This window comes from Protopterus annectens, chromosome 6.part1 (assembly GCF_019279795.1).
Source record: "Protopterus annectens isolate FY-2018-M chromosome 6.part1, PAN1.0, whole genome shotgun sequence".
NCBI lineage: Eukaryota > Metazoa > Chordata > Ceratodontiformes > Protopteridae > Protopterus > Protopterus annectens.
In genome coordinates, this window is record NC_056738.1 from 344,496,889 (window position 1) to 344,514,011 (window position 17,123).

Consider the following 17,123-nt stretch of genomic DNA (forward strand, 5'->3'; position numbering starts at 1 on the left):
TTTTTATGCTTTATACAAATTCTCATAACATTTCTGAACTATCTCTAAATCACTACAAGAACTTTACTCATTTTTCTTGTTATAGGCTCATTTAGATTGACAACAACCCTTTCTACTTTTTGTTGCCTAAGTCATTGTGCTATTTGCGCTTTGCGTTTCCTCACATAATCATATACGCTTTCCTTTTTGCCTGTACTTGAGACCATTCACATTCCAAGATAATATGGAAAGTGTTGCCATTTTGATAAGAAGTCATTATTCCAACCTATTACATATGACAGCTTTTTAAATGCCTATTTCCAGCCTTTGGGTTCATGCACCCACTAATGTTTGGCAGATTGATGCTTTGTACAGTTTTTTCTTATCTCCATTTGAACCTATGTCACATCTTTACTTTTTCTTTTAATGAAATTCCTCAAAAAACAAAAACAGCACCAGAACTCCCCCATAATCTGTTAATGTTTATAGGTTCATAGGTTGGTACTAGGCTATTGGCCCTAGGGCCTATACAAGCCTAGCCGTAACAATTCCCTGGCCATTTCTTCCCACAATATTTACTTCCTTGTAATAGAAACATGCAAATCTATGTACATCTTCAAATAATGAAGTTTAACCCTCCTAATAGGAAGAATTGTCCAAATAGACAGCTGCAAACACAGGCTTTGTCTAACCTAAAGTTGAGATTATCCATATTAGGAAGCATTTTAATGCCTGTGCTCCTGCTTATACTAATTGGTGTCAGTTCCTTATTCCCCTTCCTGGTGTGAAAAATAAAGTGCATGCTTTCAGAAAACATTAACTGTTAGCCTTGAAGAAACCTGTGCATTGGCTTTCCATTGTGCTGTAATCAGCTTGTCTTCATGCAAACATAAGAAAAAAATTAGCCCTCAGCTGCAGGCTTCTAAAGACTTGCTGAAGCATTTACTGCTAAAGGAAACTTTCTGTTACATTCAGTGTTCTCTTACTTGTCTCCACTCAAAAGTTATTAGATTAAGCCAAGGGTCTTAATCTAGGGATTCAGCTATGCAAAAGTAAGAGAAAACATATCCGCTCTACATATATTATCTATGTATTTTGCACCCATCCCTCACATCAACAACCAAAGATTACAACATATAAATTTAAACATGCATTTTTCTAGCCTTTTTCTTTTTACATTGTAATGCGTATATTTCTTAATACTAAAAAAAGAATGAAAGAAAGAAAAAGCCATCTGTTTACTTTAGTATCTTTATCATACAACAATGACTACAAATGCTATACTGTAAAACTTGCATTTTATACCATGAAAAGTTTTATAGAAATACTGTTAAGAACAGAAATTGTTTAACTTCCAATTGACTTTTTCTTTCATCTTCCCTTACCATTAGTGTCTTTTCAAACAGTAATGACATGAAGTGAGGCAAATGCCTTTCAGTTCCCAACAAATTTAAAAAAGTCAACAAAAGTCCATTCTTTCTACTATTTTCCTTGTACAGCTGTATTTCATAAATGTGATGGATGCTTTGTAATCTCACATTTTTTCACTAATTGCCATATCGCTGGTTGTCTTCCTCTTCATCTCCATCTCCCAGAGTCAGGTTCAATTCCAAGCTACTCCCAATTCTTCTAGTCAGCTCATGTGCTTCTCTCTCTCTCTCTCTCTCAAGTATTTTTTTGGAACATTAGAAAAGGTTTAGCTGGCAATGTCTGTCCACGTGCTTTATCAAAAGAATGAGAAGCAGAGTCCCCTTTTGCTTGATGGCGCACGTTCTGTTGGACAAACTTTTGTATTTCCTCCCTTGCCTATTCTGCATCAAAAAATTATTTTGATCCTCCAGGAAAAATATTCTGAAGACAGATGGCTACAGCAGTTTGAATGCCACACCTGCCTCTGGAGTGACATTCCCTGATTGCTGGAATAAATTTCTCTTCTGCCTAGTGTTCCACAAATACTCTACTGTATCCAATTTAATACTTTACTCTTTGGCCACACTTTTGTTAGGTCACTGTTTCTGCTAGTAGGATTACATCTTTAGTAACATACGTCTTGCCTGATTTGTCATAGTTAGGTATGTAGCATACACTCGATGTGCCCTTTCAGTTAACAGATCCTTCTGAGGAATACCAGTCCAGTTGCTGATTTCTGCCTTCATAAAATTAGTCTAGTCTATTCCTTCTAGTTTCTGTGGTATAGCATTTTCCAGCCTTTTGTTATTTGAGTTGATATACTCTTTCAGTGTTTCATTTACTTTAATCAGCTCTGAGCACATTTGATTTATTTTTTCTTCTAGATTTCTGGAAGCCATGTCTTGCACAAAAGCTGGAACTTGAACTGTTTTTTTTTTTTTTTTTTTGCTAACAACTGCAGGATTCATCTCCGTCACTGTTTTTTTTCACCTTTTCTAGTTTATTTTCTTCAAGGCTCTCTTAGTTTATTCTTTGCTGGCATCCAGGCAGTGTACTTGCAAGCCAATAAACACATTTACTAAAAGGAACAGAGTTCCCGGTCTTGTCTTGGTTTCTTTTTTAACAGTAAGAGAGCCAAAGTTAAGCTGTTGATCAGTGTGCAGCCATGTTGAAAAAGTCTGAGTAAAAATATTTTTGTCCTAAAAGCAGGGCTGACTGTACTTTCAAAGAGATGGGGATAGAAGACTTATAGGTTCATAGGTTCATACTAGGCTATCTGCCCTAAGGCATTTATAAGGCTTTCGCCACCCATTTTAAATTTATTTTGCTATGCCCTTTTTCGAGGTTAGTATACTGTGCCTCTGTCTAACAGTGACACAGAAGTGATACCCTGGATAATCCTACGATCTCCCGTCCACTCATCAAGATTCCTCTTGAAGAGAGTCAATGAGGGACTCTGCCTAACCTGGACTGGGATTTTATTCCAGAGTGAAGGGAGCCTCTGGGTTATGAATCTGTCCCTCCAGCATGTCCTATTTATTTCAGTGCTGAGGTTCAAGTCTCTAGTGAGACTAGCTCGATGGGATTTGATTTTTCTGAGGTGCAGCATGTCCATTAATTCCGGGTTGGACATGGCTTTATACGTCAGGCACAGATCGCCTCTGAACAGGCGGTATGCCACTGAGTAGAGCTGGAGTTTCTTTAACCGGGCAGCATATGGCATCTGTTTGAGCCCTTTGATCCTCTTGGTGAGGTACTTTTGGGGTCTTTCCAGTTGCTGCAGGTGTCTGGTAAGGTACATCCCAAAAGGGGCATTGTACTCAATTATGGGCCTGATGAGGGATGAGTAAAGAGGCACGATGACCTCCCCTGATCTAGATGTGAATCCTTTCATGATTAGGTGGGCTATATAAAATGTTTTTCTAACCACTTTGGCCATGTGGTTGTCAAATGAGAGATTGCTATCAGCTTGGGTCCCCAGGTCCCTAATTACTTCTTCTGTACTTAATGGATTACCACCTATGTGGTAATTTGTGGGCACTTTGTTTTTGCCAAAGGGGATGACTACACAAAATCCAACTGCTGCAGATCTCCTAGGTGCGAGTGTGTCTGCAGATGTCAGGAGGAGTAATGTGGTCAGGACTAACAGGATTAGTGCAGTCTGTGCCACTAAGGCTGTGTGACTGCTGTTTAATTGTCATGACTTCCACACTGGTAGTTTATTTCCATAATTGGTATTAGCAGGTAAAAAAAGATGAATTTGTGTCTGAAATACATAGCCTTAATAGTACACATTTGTTTCTTACACTGGTGTCTTTGCATTTTTAGGGTTGTGTAGCTTTGATATTTATTTTTTGTACATTAGATAATGTGGAATATTTCTCTACCATTCTTTCTGTTTAAATCCCATTTTACTGTACTGAAGGGTTCTCAAATTCTCTTTATTTTAAGAGGCAGCATGTTTGTTATGGAAATGTAACATGACATTCCTACCATTGTCATGCTAAGATGTTTCCTAGAAAAGAGCTGGAAGTGCTTCATTGAGCTGCTGAAAGGTGATACTGTCACAATGGACACACTACAGGGTGATTGTTACATTGCAAAAGTCATGTTAAACTTAACTGTCCACTGCAACAGAGAGGATTTTATTTTATATATTGGGTCATGGGTAAGTAGTAGGCTGGCCCCTTCCAGGCCATTTTAAACCTAGCCAATGTCCTTTTTGATGCTTGAATGAACCTATCCCATTTTGTGTTAGACTAGCCTTAGCCATCCCATGGTTGATAATTATACATTACCTATAGTGAGAATAACCGGGATCATACCATGTCTTATTTGAGGGGTTGAGGGGACCCGTGAGTGGATAAAGCACTTAGGAGCTGCCAGTGTCCATCAGTAGTACAGGGGGTAGTCCTAAGGTAAATTTTCTATTACCCATCCACAGATCCAAGCTGCGCTTGAATATGGGTAGGGAACAGCTTTGTTTTATGTGGATGGGGAGTCTATTCCAGACCAGTGGTGTCCTTTGTGAGATATACCTGAACCTCTAAACCATTCTTTTGATGTTGCAGAAGAGGGTTAGATATCTAGACTGAGTATTTCTGATGCCATTTGACTTGCTGATATGCAGAAAATTCATCAGTACTGGGTCAGAATATGTCTTCTATGCCAAACAAGGATATGTCTTCTATGCCAAACACAGGTTAACACTTAACAGTCTGTAGGCATGGCCGGCCTTAGGCATAGGCGAACTAGGCGACCGCCTAGGGCGCCGTACAGGCCAGCCTTGTAAAGGGCGAATTGTGCATTTATTTACTTTTTTTTTTAAGTTTGTGCTCTTCTTGGTGCTGAAACTGGAGGGTGGGGGAGGCGAGGCTAGCACCCTCCCACTTATAGCTGTAGGTTAGCCAGGAGGCTAAAAAAAAAATGTTTAGTTTACAGGGTAAGAATCTTCTCTTTTAAAGCGAAACGTGCGTGCGTGCGTCACATGCAAATGTCATACAAAAGCAATCTGCAGTCCCGCGTGGAATTTAAGCCAGGCTGCAGTTCAAAAGAAGAGTTGTTGTCTGTGTCTCCACGTGTGGCCATTTGGGTTATAAAGCCGGTAAGTGTATGTGCGTTTATGTGTAATTTAAACTGTTTATTTCTGTATGAGAATGTGTGTGGGTATGTACGTATGTGTATGGAATTTAAATTCGTTGTTCTGTTTGTATGAGATATATAAAGTGTGTGTGTTACTGTGTCAGAGTAGGTGTGTGTGTGTGTATGGAATTTAAACTAGCCATTCGTTCCTTTGAGAGTCTTTGTTGCTGTGCAAGTAGGTGTGTGTGTGTGTTGCTTTGTGAGAGAGTCGGTGTATGTGTGTGCTGCTGTGGCAGAACAGAGAAGGTAGGTGTGTGCATAGTTTAATCTAGTAGTATGTATGAGAGCAGAATTGGAGTGTGTGGAATTCAAAGTAGTCGTTAGTTACTGTATGAAAGAGAAGGTGTGTGTGTGTGTGTGTGTGTGTGTGTGTGTGTGTGTGTGTGTGTGTGTGTGTGTGTGTGTGTGTGTGTTGAACTGGCTTCTAATCCAGTCCAGGACCGGTTCATTTTTTCATCTGTAGCTTGCTTTGTTCTGTGGCATGAATGTTAGTTCAGAACTTCAGTAAAGGGAAAATGACAGATAAAGTTTGATGACTGGAATAAAACGTACAGCCTAAAAAAATGATCAGCAGCTCCAAAAGAGTAGATCGGAAGGTTTTCTTAGTGGGATAGCAAAAGCCGATAATTTTTCAGTAGACTGTTACAATACAGAAAGGCAGTGGAGGACTCAAGTTTAATCCTGTAGATGGTGCTGTAAGATTCGCTGGGTACACTAGGAGTGTCTTCATGAGGGAAGTGTTTTCAGACTGTGAGTACTTGTCTATGTAGTATTTCAATTGTAGAGCTTTCTTCACGTATTTTTTTGGGTTTACATCAGGTGAAAGTTAAACAAATGTGTTTGGGAATATAAAACTAGCAAAGAGGTTAAAGTAGCTGTTGGTAAGAATTAGAAATAGTGTGTAGAGTAGATGTTTTTCTCTGTAGTTTCATATTTTAGGCTGTTCAGTATTCACTGTGTAACTGCTGTAACCACTTGCAAGCTTCTCAGTATACCATTCAACTGTCCCTGATTTTTACTCTAATTTTAGCTCTTTTCCTCTTAATCCTTTTCAAAAATGGTGAGTTTTACAGACCATATGCTACACTTAAAATTGCAGATTTCATTTACTTGATAAATTAATTCACATGTGAATTTGATCTGAAGATGCCTCAGATTAATTGTACTATATATTAAAGATGCAGCATGCCCCTGACTATTTCTGGAATTGTTCCTGGTAATTTTGTTGAAAGTTCTCAGTATGATGCAGATGTAAGTTTACAGTTAAGTCTCCTGTGCTACTGTAACAGTAGTGCATTTAGCTGTAAAGCAGAAGCTGATTGTAAAATGGATGCTTAGAATTTCAATACTAAACCTTAACTCTATTGCTTTTGTTAAATACTTGAAACTTTAGACTGTCATTGTAGGGCTTAGTTTTTTAGCACTGTAAGCAGCCTGTCAGTTGTATTTATATCATATAAACAGTTTTTCTATGAAGCTGCTTCTTTACTAAAATGAATAATTTTCTATAGCGTTTATAATTACTGTACTAAATAATTCTTTAGTACATCTCCAATTAATATAGTTTATGCCACTAATCTCTTAACCATCATGTAGGACTGCTTTTGGTATTGCAATGTGGAGTTTTAAATATGCAGTATTTTTAATGTGATTTGTGACACTTAGTAGAGGTGTATCCGTGTCATTCATGGCTTGGTCTGAAGCAACAGTATGTGTATGTAATAATAGCGTAGTTGGTGTGACATGAGCTGCAGAAGGCCGTGTTAAAAGTAATCTGATATAGTAAGTTGTAGTAATATGTGTGTCTGTATGTATCCTGGAGACTGTTTTATGTTGATCGCTTCAGTTGAGTTGAGACTGTAGTCTTTTTATATTTCTGTTGCCAGTTTATTTTTGTTTGAGAACGAGTAAGTCACTTAGTTCTTAGTTGCTCATAAACATGTCCATCAGTGGGGCACATTCTTTTTTATCAACGGTGTCATTTGATAAAGAACCATTATATATGGTAGGCATGAGAAACCACTCATGAAAAGTGGTCAGATACTGGCAAATGAATGTCTTATTTTTATCAAGGAAGAGTCCTCCATAAATACATATTGTCCTCTGAGTTTGCTGTTGTGCCAGGAAAGGGGGAAGCTTGTCTGTTTCTCATAATTTGTGGTTTTTCTGGCAAACCAGGGAGTACTGAAGTCACTAAATAGCAATGCAAGCAAAACTATCCCTATTTTTTGGCCATTGTATCCACATTGTTTTAGGCTCTGTCCAGATTTTTTGCACTAAGAGGTTGAGAGGTATACATACAATATTTATAATCTGTCCCTGTTTGGGTGGCCTTTGACCCCCCCCGATATTTTAGGCTTCGTTCAGATTTCTTGTGCTAAGAGGTTAAGCGGTATGGAGGCATGGTATGTAATGTCCTAGTTGCTGATTTATTTGTTGCATTTTAAGAGGGTATAGGGGTTTTGCATTCCTTAGTGTGCCATCCTTTGTTTAATATGCCTAGTTACTATGAACTTGTATGTTTCTACCATTTTTTCTTTAATGCAACGTAGGCAATTAATTCTTCAAGGGCAGCAAGCTCTAAATTTGTAGATGGAACAGTGAAATGTAAAGTTCTTTGTCAGTAATAGCATCTTCATTAGTTACAAATCTCTCTAATGTAGAATTATTCAGATAATGTTTACTTCTACAGAGATTGTGCTTATTGACTGATACTGTTTGAGTGGCCTTTTATGGTTAAAATGTTCTGAAATGGGCAGGTTTGTCATTATTGGGTCATACATTTTGTTTCATTACTTACTGGAAACATGTTCAAAACTACACATTTAACACACTGTAAGAAGTGAAAATGTTTTCAGTGTACAGCTAGCTGTTTTTTTTATCAAATGGCACACTGTGTTGTAAAATCTGAAAGCAGTGTTAATAGCATAATTGCCTTTGGTGCAGAAGCCTGTGGATTCCACTCCCACACCATGTAGATGGAGTGCTGATATGCAGTGCCCATATTATTGTTGATTATTTGATGCATTATAAGGGGGGATAGGGGTTCTACACTCCTGAGCATGGCCTTTTGTATGAGATACCTAGTGATTGTGAACTTGTTAGTCACTTCCTATTGCAATATTACCAACTTAACAAATTTTTATTGTAATATAGGCAATTAATTTTTCAAGGGCAGCAGGCACTGAATTTGTAGATAACATTGATATGTAAAGTTGTTTGCCAGTAGCAACCTCTTCATTAGTTACAGATTTCATTAATGTGGAATTCAGAGGATTTTACTTCTGCAGAGATTGTGCGTGTGCAGTAATATTGGTGGATTGTAATGACACAAGTCTTGAGTGGCCTTTTATTGTTGATTTTGAAATGGATAGTGTTTGGTTCATAAATTTTGTCTAGTTGCTTAAAGAAATGTTTATACTACAAATTTAAAACATATTCTAACAAGTGGTGCTGTATTATACAAGGAATATAATTCAATACAATCAGGAAAGTGAATTAAAGAATAAATACATGTATGCATGTCCCTAAAAAATGTGCAAGGAATCTGTTTTGAAAACAGCCCAAAGGTAAACTTAATTCTCCAGCAACCAGATGCATTTCTATGAATGTGGGTTTTCATGCTGTTTCAATGAATATGAGTTTTGCCATTTCAATGAATGAGAGTTTCAAGGGCAGACAAGTTTACTGCTCATGCTAAGTCTGTTTTCATTGTGAGACTGTATTGTTTGTTTAGCAAGTGGCTATCTGTGTTTGTGCTATTTTGTTTCAATTTCTGTAATCATTGTAGAAGCACATAATAGAACATATGCATGGTAACTGGTGAGATAACCAAATAATGGAGCACTGAAATGGCTGAGGAGGGGGCAGGGGTTGCTGCAGGAGGGGCTGCTCTGAGGTGGTGGTCTAGTACCCTTCCTAGAACCCTATTTGACCGTGGTCTGGCTCTTGTATTTAAAGTAGAAAATACATATGCAATGGTAGCTGCAGTATAACTACATAACAAGGTATCTTTTTCTTATGCATTTAAATAATTTAAGGAAATGACTGGAGTGGCCTTATTGGGGAATGACCCAGTGGGCGTGGCTCAAATAGGGGTGTTTCATGAGTGTGGTGTGGGTGGAGCTTAAGGGGCACCTGAGCACTACTTCACCTAGGGCGCCATTTCGGCTAAGGCCGGCCCTGTCTGTAGGATACCGAGTATAGTGACAAGACTGAGTCTGTCCATGCAGGACATATTGTTTGGACCTTGTAGCCTTTCAGTAAGGTATCTCTGTGGGCCTTACGGTTGTTGCATGCATATGGACAGATGCATGCCACAGGGGGCTTTATACCCAATGATTGGCCTAATAAAAGATGAGTAAAGGGGGACAATGCCATTCCTATATCAAGACACAACCCCTTTGTCTATAAGCTGTGCAGTATAGAATGACTTTCTTATTTTATTTTTATATTGAGTTTGTTAAATGGGACAGAGCACATTAGACCTATTTCAGTATCAGCCTGGGGTTAACACATGAGATACATGACATTATATACAGAATGAATGGCAAAATACAATATATGCATGCATTATATGCAGAGTGAATATCAAAGTCTGTCTGGGGATATAAAAAAATAGAAACATGATGTTATATACAGACAAAAGACAATGTGTATATGCATTATATGCAGAGAGGATATTACAGCTAGTATGTAGAAAAGAATCGCAATATAAAGCTGATCCAAAGCAAGGTATGTAGTAGGAAGAAGGGTATGAAGAAGTTACACTGTATGATAAGAGAGAGCAGTTTCATTTTCCTTGAGTCTTGTAATGTGCTTTTAGTTCTGACCAGAAATGGAGCAAGAGAAATTATGTTTAAGAAAAGAGAGAAGAGATTCCCAAATTTGAGATCAATGACTGACAAGTCATGGTTTCCTAATGCAGATTCAGAAGTAATATGTTCTTTTTCTTACGTATTTATGGTACTGCTGTATACATTGAGACATGCTTCTGAAATAACGTCCAGTTTGTAGTCAGAAATCCTTGACTTTCTAGGACTGACTATTTGCTTCTAACTCTTTTATATGTTTGTGAGTGTTCCTTTATGTCTTTACAATGCATTGGATAATGGATTGACTGCAAAGTGGACCATGGAAAGTGTCCACATTAAAGGATGATAAGAGCAGAAGTATTGATAGTAGTATGCAGACAATGTAAAGAGGCTTGACAATACAGAACTACTAGCGGACTACATTTAGGCTTCTGTACATCTATTCTGGTATGATGGGAAGATGAAATATAACATTTTGCTACTTATAATAAACAAAATGAACTGGGAAGAAAAAAATTAACTGGGAAGGTGTGAGGCATTGCTAAGAATGGAGTTGGTACAGGGCATATTAACAGTGGTGATCCAGATTTTGTAATGTATCTATGTCATTGTCATCAGACATTTATTAAAGCAAAATCAGCAGACTAGCACTTTGCATGGACTTATCAGTAGCCATGTATGTGCACAAAGGGAAAGCAGTCCCAACAAGAACACTAAGATGGACAGGCTAACACTATCTTGCTAGACTAACATTTAATTCACCTGTAAACAAAGAAGGGTTTGAGGGAGATGTATCACCTTGATTTTTTGTGGCCATACTTTCTGTTGTCTACCCAAATACATAGTGTGGGTTAAAGGAAACTGTTGGGAGGCAGGTATATTATCATTCAGAGCAGGGCTAAAGGCCAAGTTATTCCAGAACCAGAAACATAATTTCATTCTTGTAGTAATATGACACTTTATAAGGTCAAGAACTATACATGAAATGTAACACTTTAAAAAGTATGAGAGTATGCTTGAGAATAACTGAAATATTAGTTATGTTAACAGTCAAGTAACATTGTTATGGGGGTTGGAAATGAGCAGCACTGAGCAAGTTCAAGTTGAAAAATTAAGTAGTGATCCTAGGCACTAAAAAAACCTCTTTAATGATCAAATATGGGGTCATGTAATACTTTTTGGCTGCTTCGAGGTTCAGGAATTCAGGAATACAGACCGTTAATCTACCAGTGAATTGGTGAAAGCTTGAAGGGCTGTAACTTTAGAAATAAGGAAAGGTGTCATTTGTCCTTGCAACTTTATGTACACAGGTAAACTCTGTGGGGTTCAGACATGAGTTTCAGAGAAATCTTTGTCTGCTTTCGGGTTCAGAATTAAAAATCATTTACTTTACATGAGTTAGTGAAGGTTTTTCTGAGTCCTAGTCTCAGAAATGGGGCAAGGCATAAGCGGTTCTTCCAGCCTTAGGCATTCAGTTAAACTGTCCAGGGTTTAATCATGGGGTGTGGAGAATACTTTTGTGGCTGTTTCCAAGTTCAGGATTGCAGGTAATTATTTTGCCAGTGAGTTAGTGAAGGTATTCTGGGTCCTGATTTAATAAATGGGATTGGACGTCACAGATATTTGCAGTTGCAAGAACTTGTACAGAGAGTTCTGTGACCAGGAGCTGAATGGGCTGGTAGGCATAATTTTGTCTGTTCTGGTAATCACAGCAGTTTATATTTTACTACAGCTACCAAACTTGGTGGTGTAGGTGATGCAAGTTTCATTGCAGCTATGCTGATTGGTGTGTCTAGATGGCATTTATTTTGAATGTTAAGTAATTACTAGTGTATAATACTTTAAAAAATGGAAGAGGAAGCCCAAGCATAGATTCTAAAGCCCTGAAAAAAAGTATGTTTGATAAATGGAATAGGCATCTGAGGGATCAGGCAGGGAGAGGATCAGCATGAGTGGCTGATGCCGGCTTACATGTCCTCAGTGGGAGGGTGGCTGCTAGGCCTGTGGCAGTGATATTACTTAGTTGGTGCCTAGTCCACTTGTAATGGCTGAGTTGACTCCAGCTGTCGATGTGGGGATTTCCTTGTGAGAGCTGGGAGGGGAGTGTATGGGAGCATGCATGTTTGCCTCTTCCTCTTGACAAAGCAGCAGTTGTATGTCAGGATACTCCCTGTTTGAGGATAAGTAGGCCACTCCTAGGGACCTTAAGATGGCTCACTCCCTGTCACCTTTCTTTTGCCGGAGGAGGAATGATTGGACCTTAAGGCTTTTGCCTAGTCCAGGGATGCCTGGTTCTTGCCTCAATGGAATGAATGGGTTGATTGCGTGCAAATAGAGGAACTATCAGGCAGGTCCTGGGAAGATGGGGTGGGAGAAAAAAAGAAGAGCAGGGAATTTTGTATGTGTCAGGCCTCAAGGCAACAAATATTACTCAGTGACAGGTAAAAGTAAAAGTTTTACAAGAAAAAAACAGAGGTTATCAATGTTATCAAATGTGTGACTGTGTTAGGAATGATGCCAAATAAGAGGCAGGGATGGGTCAGATATCTTAAATAAAAACTGGAGGTAATGTTTTTTGTACTGTTTATTCTGCAAACCTTATTCGTGATCATTTCCTTTTAACTATGTTTAGCTTTTTTTCCCCTTAGAACTCTGATAAACCAAAGCCAGGAGATCTGATTGAAATTTTTCGAACTGGCTACCAGCACTGGGCACTATATATCGGAAATGGATACATCATTCACTTAGCTCCACCAGGTAAAAATGCATTCTTTCATAGCAGCTTGCAGTAAAGCACTTTTTCCCACAGTTTATGATGAGTGTGTGACTTTTTCTGCATGATTGGTAATACCAGGGTTCAACCCAGAGAAAGGAAGTGCACTTGATGTAGCACTGCAGCATAAAAGGTCTGCTGCAGTTATTAGAGGTATGAAAGTAGGAGAGAGTATAACACACTGGATTAAGGCTCATGATTGCAAACCTAGAGGTTTTAGGTTTGAACACCATTAGTCCCACTTGCTTGATGTGTGACTGAACAAGTCCTTTAAGTGTTTTTTTTTTTGCATCAGAATTATGCCAGAACGTACCTCTCAGCCATTCCGAATTTCTCATTCTTTACCGGTTTTGAGGTCCAAATAATGGGGTGCCACAATTCCCAAGTGCCCCCCCCCTTTAATTTCCGAATTTTCCGGCCTTTTATTTTAATTATTTTATTTTTAGTTTTTTTTTCCAGCTTTTTTCGGCTGACGTCATCACGTGCAGAGGAGTGCACGATGACGTCAGCTCTGTGAACAGGCTTCCAGCCTGTCGGAATTGGAGGGGGGCTTTCTGGCCAGCCAGCAGCAAGAAAACATAGCGTGCAAGCCATGCATGCATTTCCCAACTGCTCCAGGTAAAGGACAAGTAAAACAAGGAATTTGGTTCTTCATATTAGCAGTAAGTATGTACTGCCTCGGTCCATTTGGAAAACATGCATTTTATTTATGGAAACTAGAAACGTTATTTTCTTCATTAATTAGACTTGGATTAGATTTAGTTAATTATGTGAGAAATTCAGGCTACACTTAGCGGCGTTGTTGTTGTTGTGTCTTTCAGCTTTTCCCGGTTAGGGATCGCCACAGCGGAACTCCGGTCCGCAAATGATTGGCAGTAGATTTTTACGTGCCGAGTTGCCAGCCCTGACGCACAACCTTCAACGAAGGTACGCCCATTCACGCATGTCTCCACACAGAAGACGCTGTAGCTGAGAATCGAACAGGACAACGTCTTACTGTGAGGCGACAACGCTACCGCAGCACCACCACCGTAGATCTACACTTAGCGGTGTAACAAGTGAAAATTAAACTATTTCTTAATGGTGTGCAACCATAAGCCATGCCACTGTCCGGTAGCTTAGCCACAAGCAGAATGGTACTGAGGGTTTTTGTTTGAATGGTAGTTTTCATTTAGCGGTTCTTTCTTTCACGTCCGTTTACTGGGTCCACAGTGTGTATTGATATTTGAATGGTACTGAGTAACTGATCTCAATTTGTTACCTGGTTCATACTAGTGTTTGAATAGTACACAGGACTGAGCACAATTTGGTTCTTCATACTAGTAGTTTAGCCGCAAGCAAGCATTACACAATGGTTTACTTGTGTTTCAAAGCTAGCTACTATTAAGACAAGAGGTGTGTTTGTGACTTTGTGTGTGTAGTGAAGTCATTTGAAGCTCAGACCTTATTTCTGATAACGTACATGTTGCAACGTGCATCGAACGCATCTCTGCAGGATCACAGCAGTCTTTTTTTAATTGTGGCATTTTACTGATGATTCGCTTTTACTGTCAGCCTTTTGAGATCAGAATCATTCCAATGTGCCTTTTAATCACATATTTTATTAAGACAGTAGGCAGTATTTTATTGGATGCCTGCTATGTTCCAACTAGTGATCTTACTCACTTTCTCTCCCTTCAAATACTTTTTTGCTTAGTTCATTTCCTAACTTTGTCAATAATTCAGCAGGCAGAGCTTTCAGGCACATAATCACTGAGATGCATTCCCTTTCTATCTCAGTGATTATGTGTCTGAAAGGTCTGCCCAAATTATGCACGTCTCAGCATAGATACAAGAGAGCCAGCAGGTCAGGAGTTAACATACGTAGTTACGTTTGTGACTGACTGAGCAGTAAAATGCTTGTTTGAAATACAACTTGTGCACCTAAGCGGGTTAAGCAGTTTAAGGCAGCCTTCTGGCTGTGCAACGTCAGTTAAGAAACCTCATTGCCTGTTTGTAATTTTATAAAGTTAAAGATTGATATACTTGCAGTTGTAAGGTGTGTAAAGGCATAAAATGGAGCAGTTAACTGGCTTGTGAAAAGAAAGCTCGAACATTGTTCTGTGACTGCAGGTACTTTGTTTTTAATTTGCTTTTCCTATTGAAACGGCAGTCTGCATTTAAGTGTGCTTTCTTATTGAAGGGGTGGTGCAGTTTGCATTTGCATTTAAGTGTGCTTGTTAATTTACTTTTCTTTATGTGTGTTTTCTTACTGAAGTTAGGGAGTATGTGTGCTTTCTTATTGAAGGTAGGGGGCTGTGCTTTCTTATTGAAGTGTGTGTGTGTGTGTTCTGCTCCTCAAAGTTTGTGGTTTTCTATTCCCTATTACAGTATTACCAGCTTATTTTTTAATGTAACATAGAAAATGTATTCCTCAATGGCAACAAACACTTTATTTGGAGATGAAACAATGAAATATAGTTGGGTAGCAACAATCTCTTCATTAGTTACAGATCTCTTTAATGAGGAATTATTTAGATGACTTTTACTTCTGCAGAGATTGTGTATATTTACTGATACTGGTGGAATGTAGAAATCTGAGTAAACTTTTATGATGGAAATGTTTTGAATTGGGCAGTTTTGTCATTATTGGTTCATGCATTTTGCTTCATTGCTTACTGAAAAAGTATTTAAAACAATACATTTAAAACTCACTTGCACAAGTGTGCAGTATTATACCAGGAATATAATTTAATAAAGTCAGGAAGGTGTATCAAAGAACACATGTATGTTTCTTGTTTTGTGTGCAAGAGGTCAATGATTTGAAAACAGCCCAAAGGTAATTTTATCCACCACTGGCCAGATGCATTTTCTTTGGATGTGGTGTGGGTTTTAATGCTGTTTTAATGAATGTGAGTTTCAAGGGCAGAACACTTTTAATGCCTTGTCTGTTTTCATTGTGAGACAATGTTGCTTTGTTTAGCAGCTTTGTGTATATTAGTGTTTGTGCATTGTGCTGTAAAGTGTAAAAATAAAATCCAATTAATCATTGTAGAAGTAAAGCAGTACGCACACATTAGTGTTTATGGTAAATGGGGCGAAATAGCCGGATAATGGGACATTGAAATGGCTGCAGGGGGGACCCTGGTGCCATATTTTGGTTGTCTGTTCGTCAGTTTGCATTTGAAAGTTGGTATTCCACAATTCCATTGGAGTGGGTGGGGTTATGTAATTATGTATGCAAATTTGATGTTAATCAGCGTACAGATTTGTACCTATTTTTCATGGGCCTTGTCTAGATTTTTGATGTTTCCAGGTTGAGAGATGTGCCAGAACATGGGAGCTTACTAGTTAATGAAGGCAAATAAGTAAATATGGTGGGAGCACAAGTACATTATGATTGTGCAAGGAGAGAAAGTTTGAGATCAGACTGTGAAAGATTAAATATTTGGTAAAGGTCACAATACATAGTTGAGTGCAACAGTCATATAAATCTGTATTTCATTGTTCACTGCATAGCACTAGAGTCACTTAGCTTTTGAGGGCACTAAGGTGAGTGTGACGTAATTCTTTATTAATCTTGTGAAAACTTTCTGGGTGAAAGCTCTTACCTCAGCTTTTTATTCCCTTCCCTTTTCATTCTCACCTCTTTGCTGCTTCTATCATCAAACTCAGACTCTGTTATTGACTGTTATAAGAACTATTATTGCAAGTTTAGTATGCTTTTGCTATGTTGAACTAAACGTCCAGTTCCAACTTGACTGGGCAGAGGTTTGATGTCTATATGGATACATGTACTTTTGTCAAGTATCCCACATGTCAACTTTCCAAATATTAACACACTACCACACGTGCCAAGAAAGAATCTCAGCGCTTGCAGTGTTTACACTAAAAATAGAAACAAAAACACACTGGCCTTATATTTCAAATAATTGATCGTGTGGACCTTTTGGAACTGGAAGGAGACATCCCTAAGCTTTTAGGAAAAATGTGAACTACTGGGCAGCTGAAATTGAACTCTTTTATAAAACTGGGGCTTAATTATTATTGCTCCATAAAAAGCATACTAGAACTCAGAAAACTGCCTCACTGTTTAAGAACATTAAAAGTCTGAAATGGGATTGATTAATGCTGACATTACACACTAGTATTATACATGCGAATATTGTTGTAAACAAATATCAAACATTGTACATATTTTACAATGAAAATAACTGACATTGTTACTGTTTTCTGATAGTTTTACTCATTTAAACTAAGTGCATTTTTGATTAGATGCCACACTTGAACAGATCCCCAGTGCCTTAATGCTTTATTTCTAACATTTTTCACTATTTATTTCTAACATTTTTCACTGTATTTCCACCTTAGCAATTATAGCTATGTTTTTCAGCCTACTAAGGTGTTCACTTGTAGATTTATACACATGTTCATTTATATTATGATATGTTTTTTACAAACAAACCTTATGAAGTATTTAGTACGAAAGCGTTATTTGTTAAAATTGTTTGTTTATAAGTTACTAA

At 38.2% G+C, this 17,123-nt stretch overlaps 1 protein-coding gene across 1 annotated transcript in view; it reads left to right on the forward strand.

The window, feature by feature from the left end:
- Positions 1 to 17,123, forward strand: part of LOC122805546 (phospholipase A and acyltransferase 2-like) — a 479,339-nt gene that overhangs the window by 351,399 nt on the left and 110,817 nt on the right. The window contains exon 3 of the mRNA XM_044075762.1: positions 12,494 to 12,602. Coding sequence (XP_043931697.1) covers positions 12,494 to 12,602 — 109 coding nt within the window. The remainder of the gene's footprint in view (positions 1 to 12,493; positions 12,603 to 17,123) is intronic.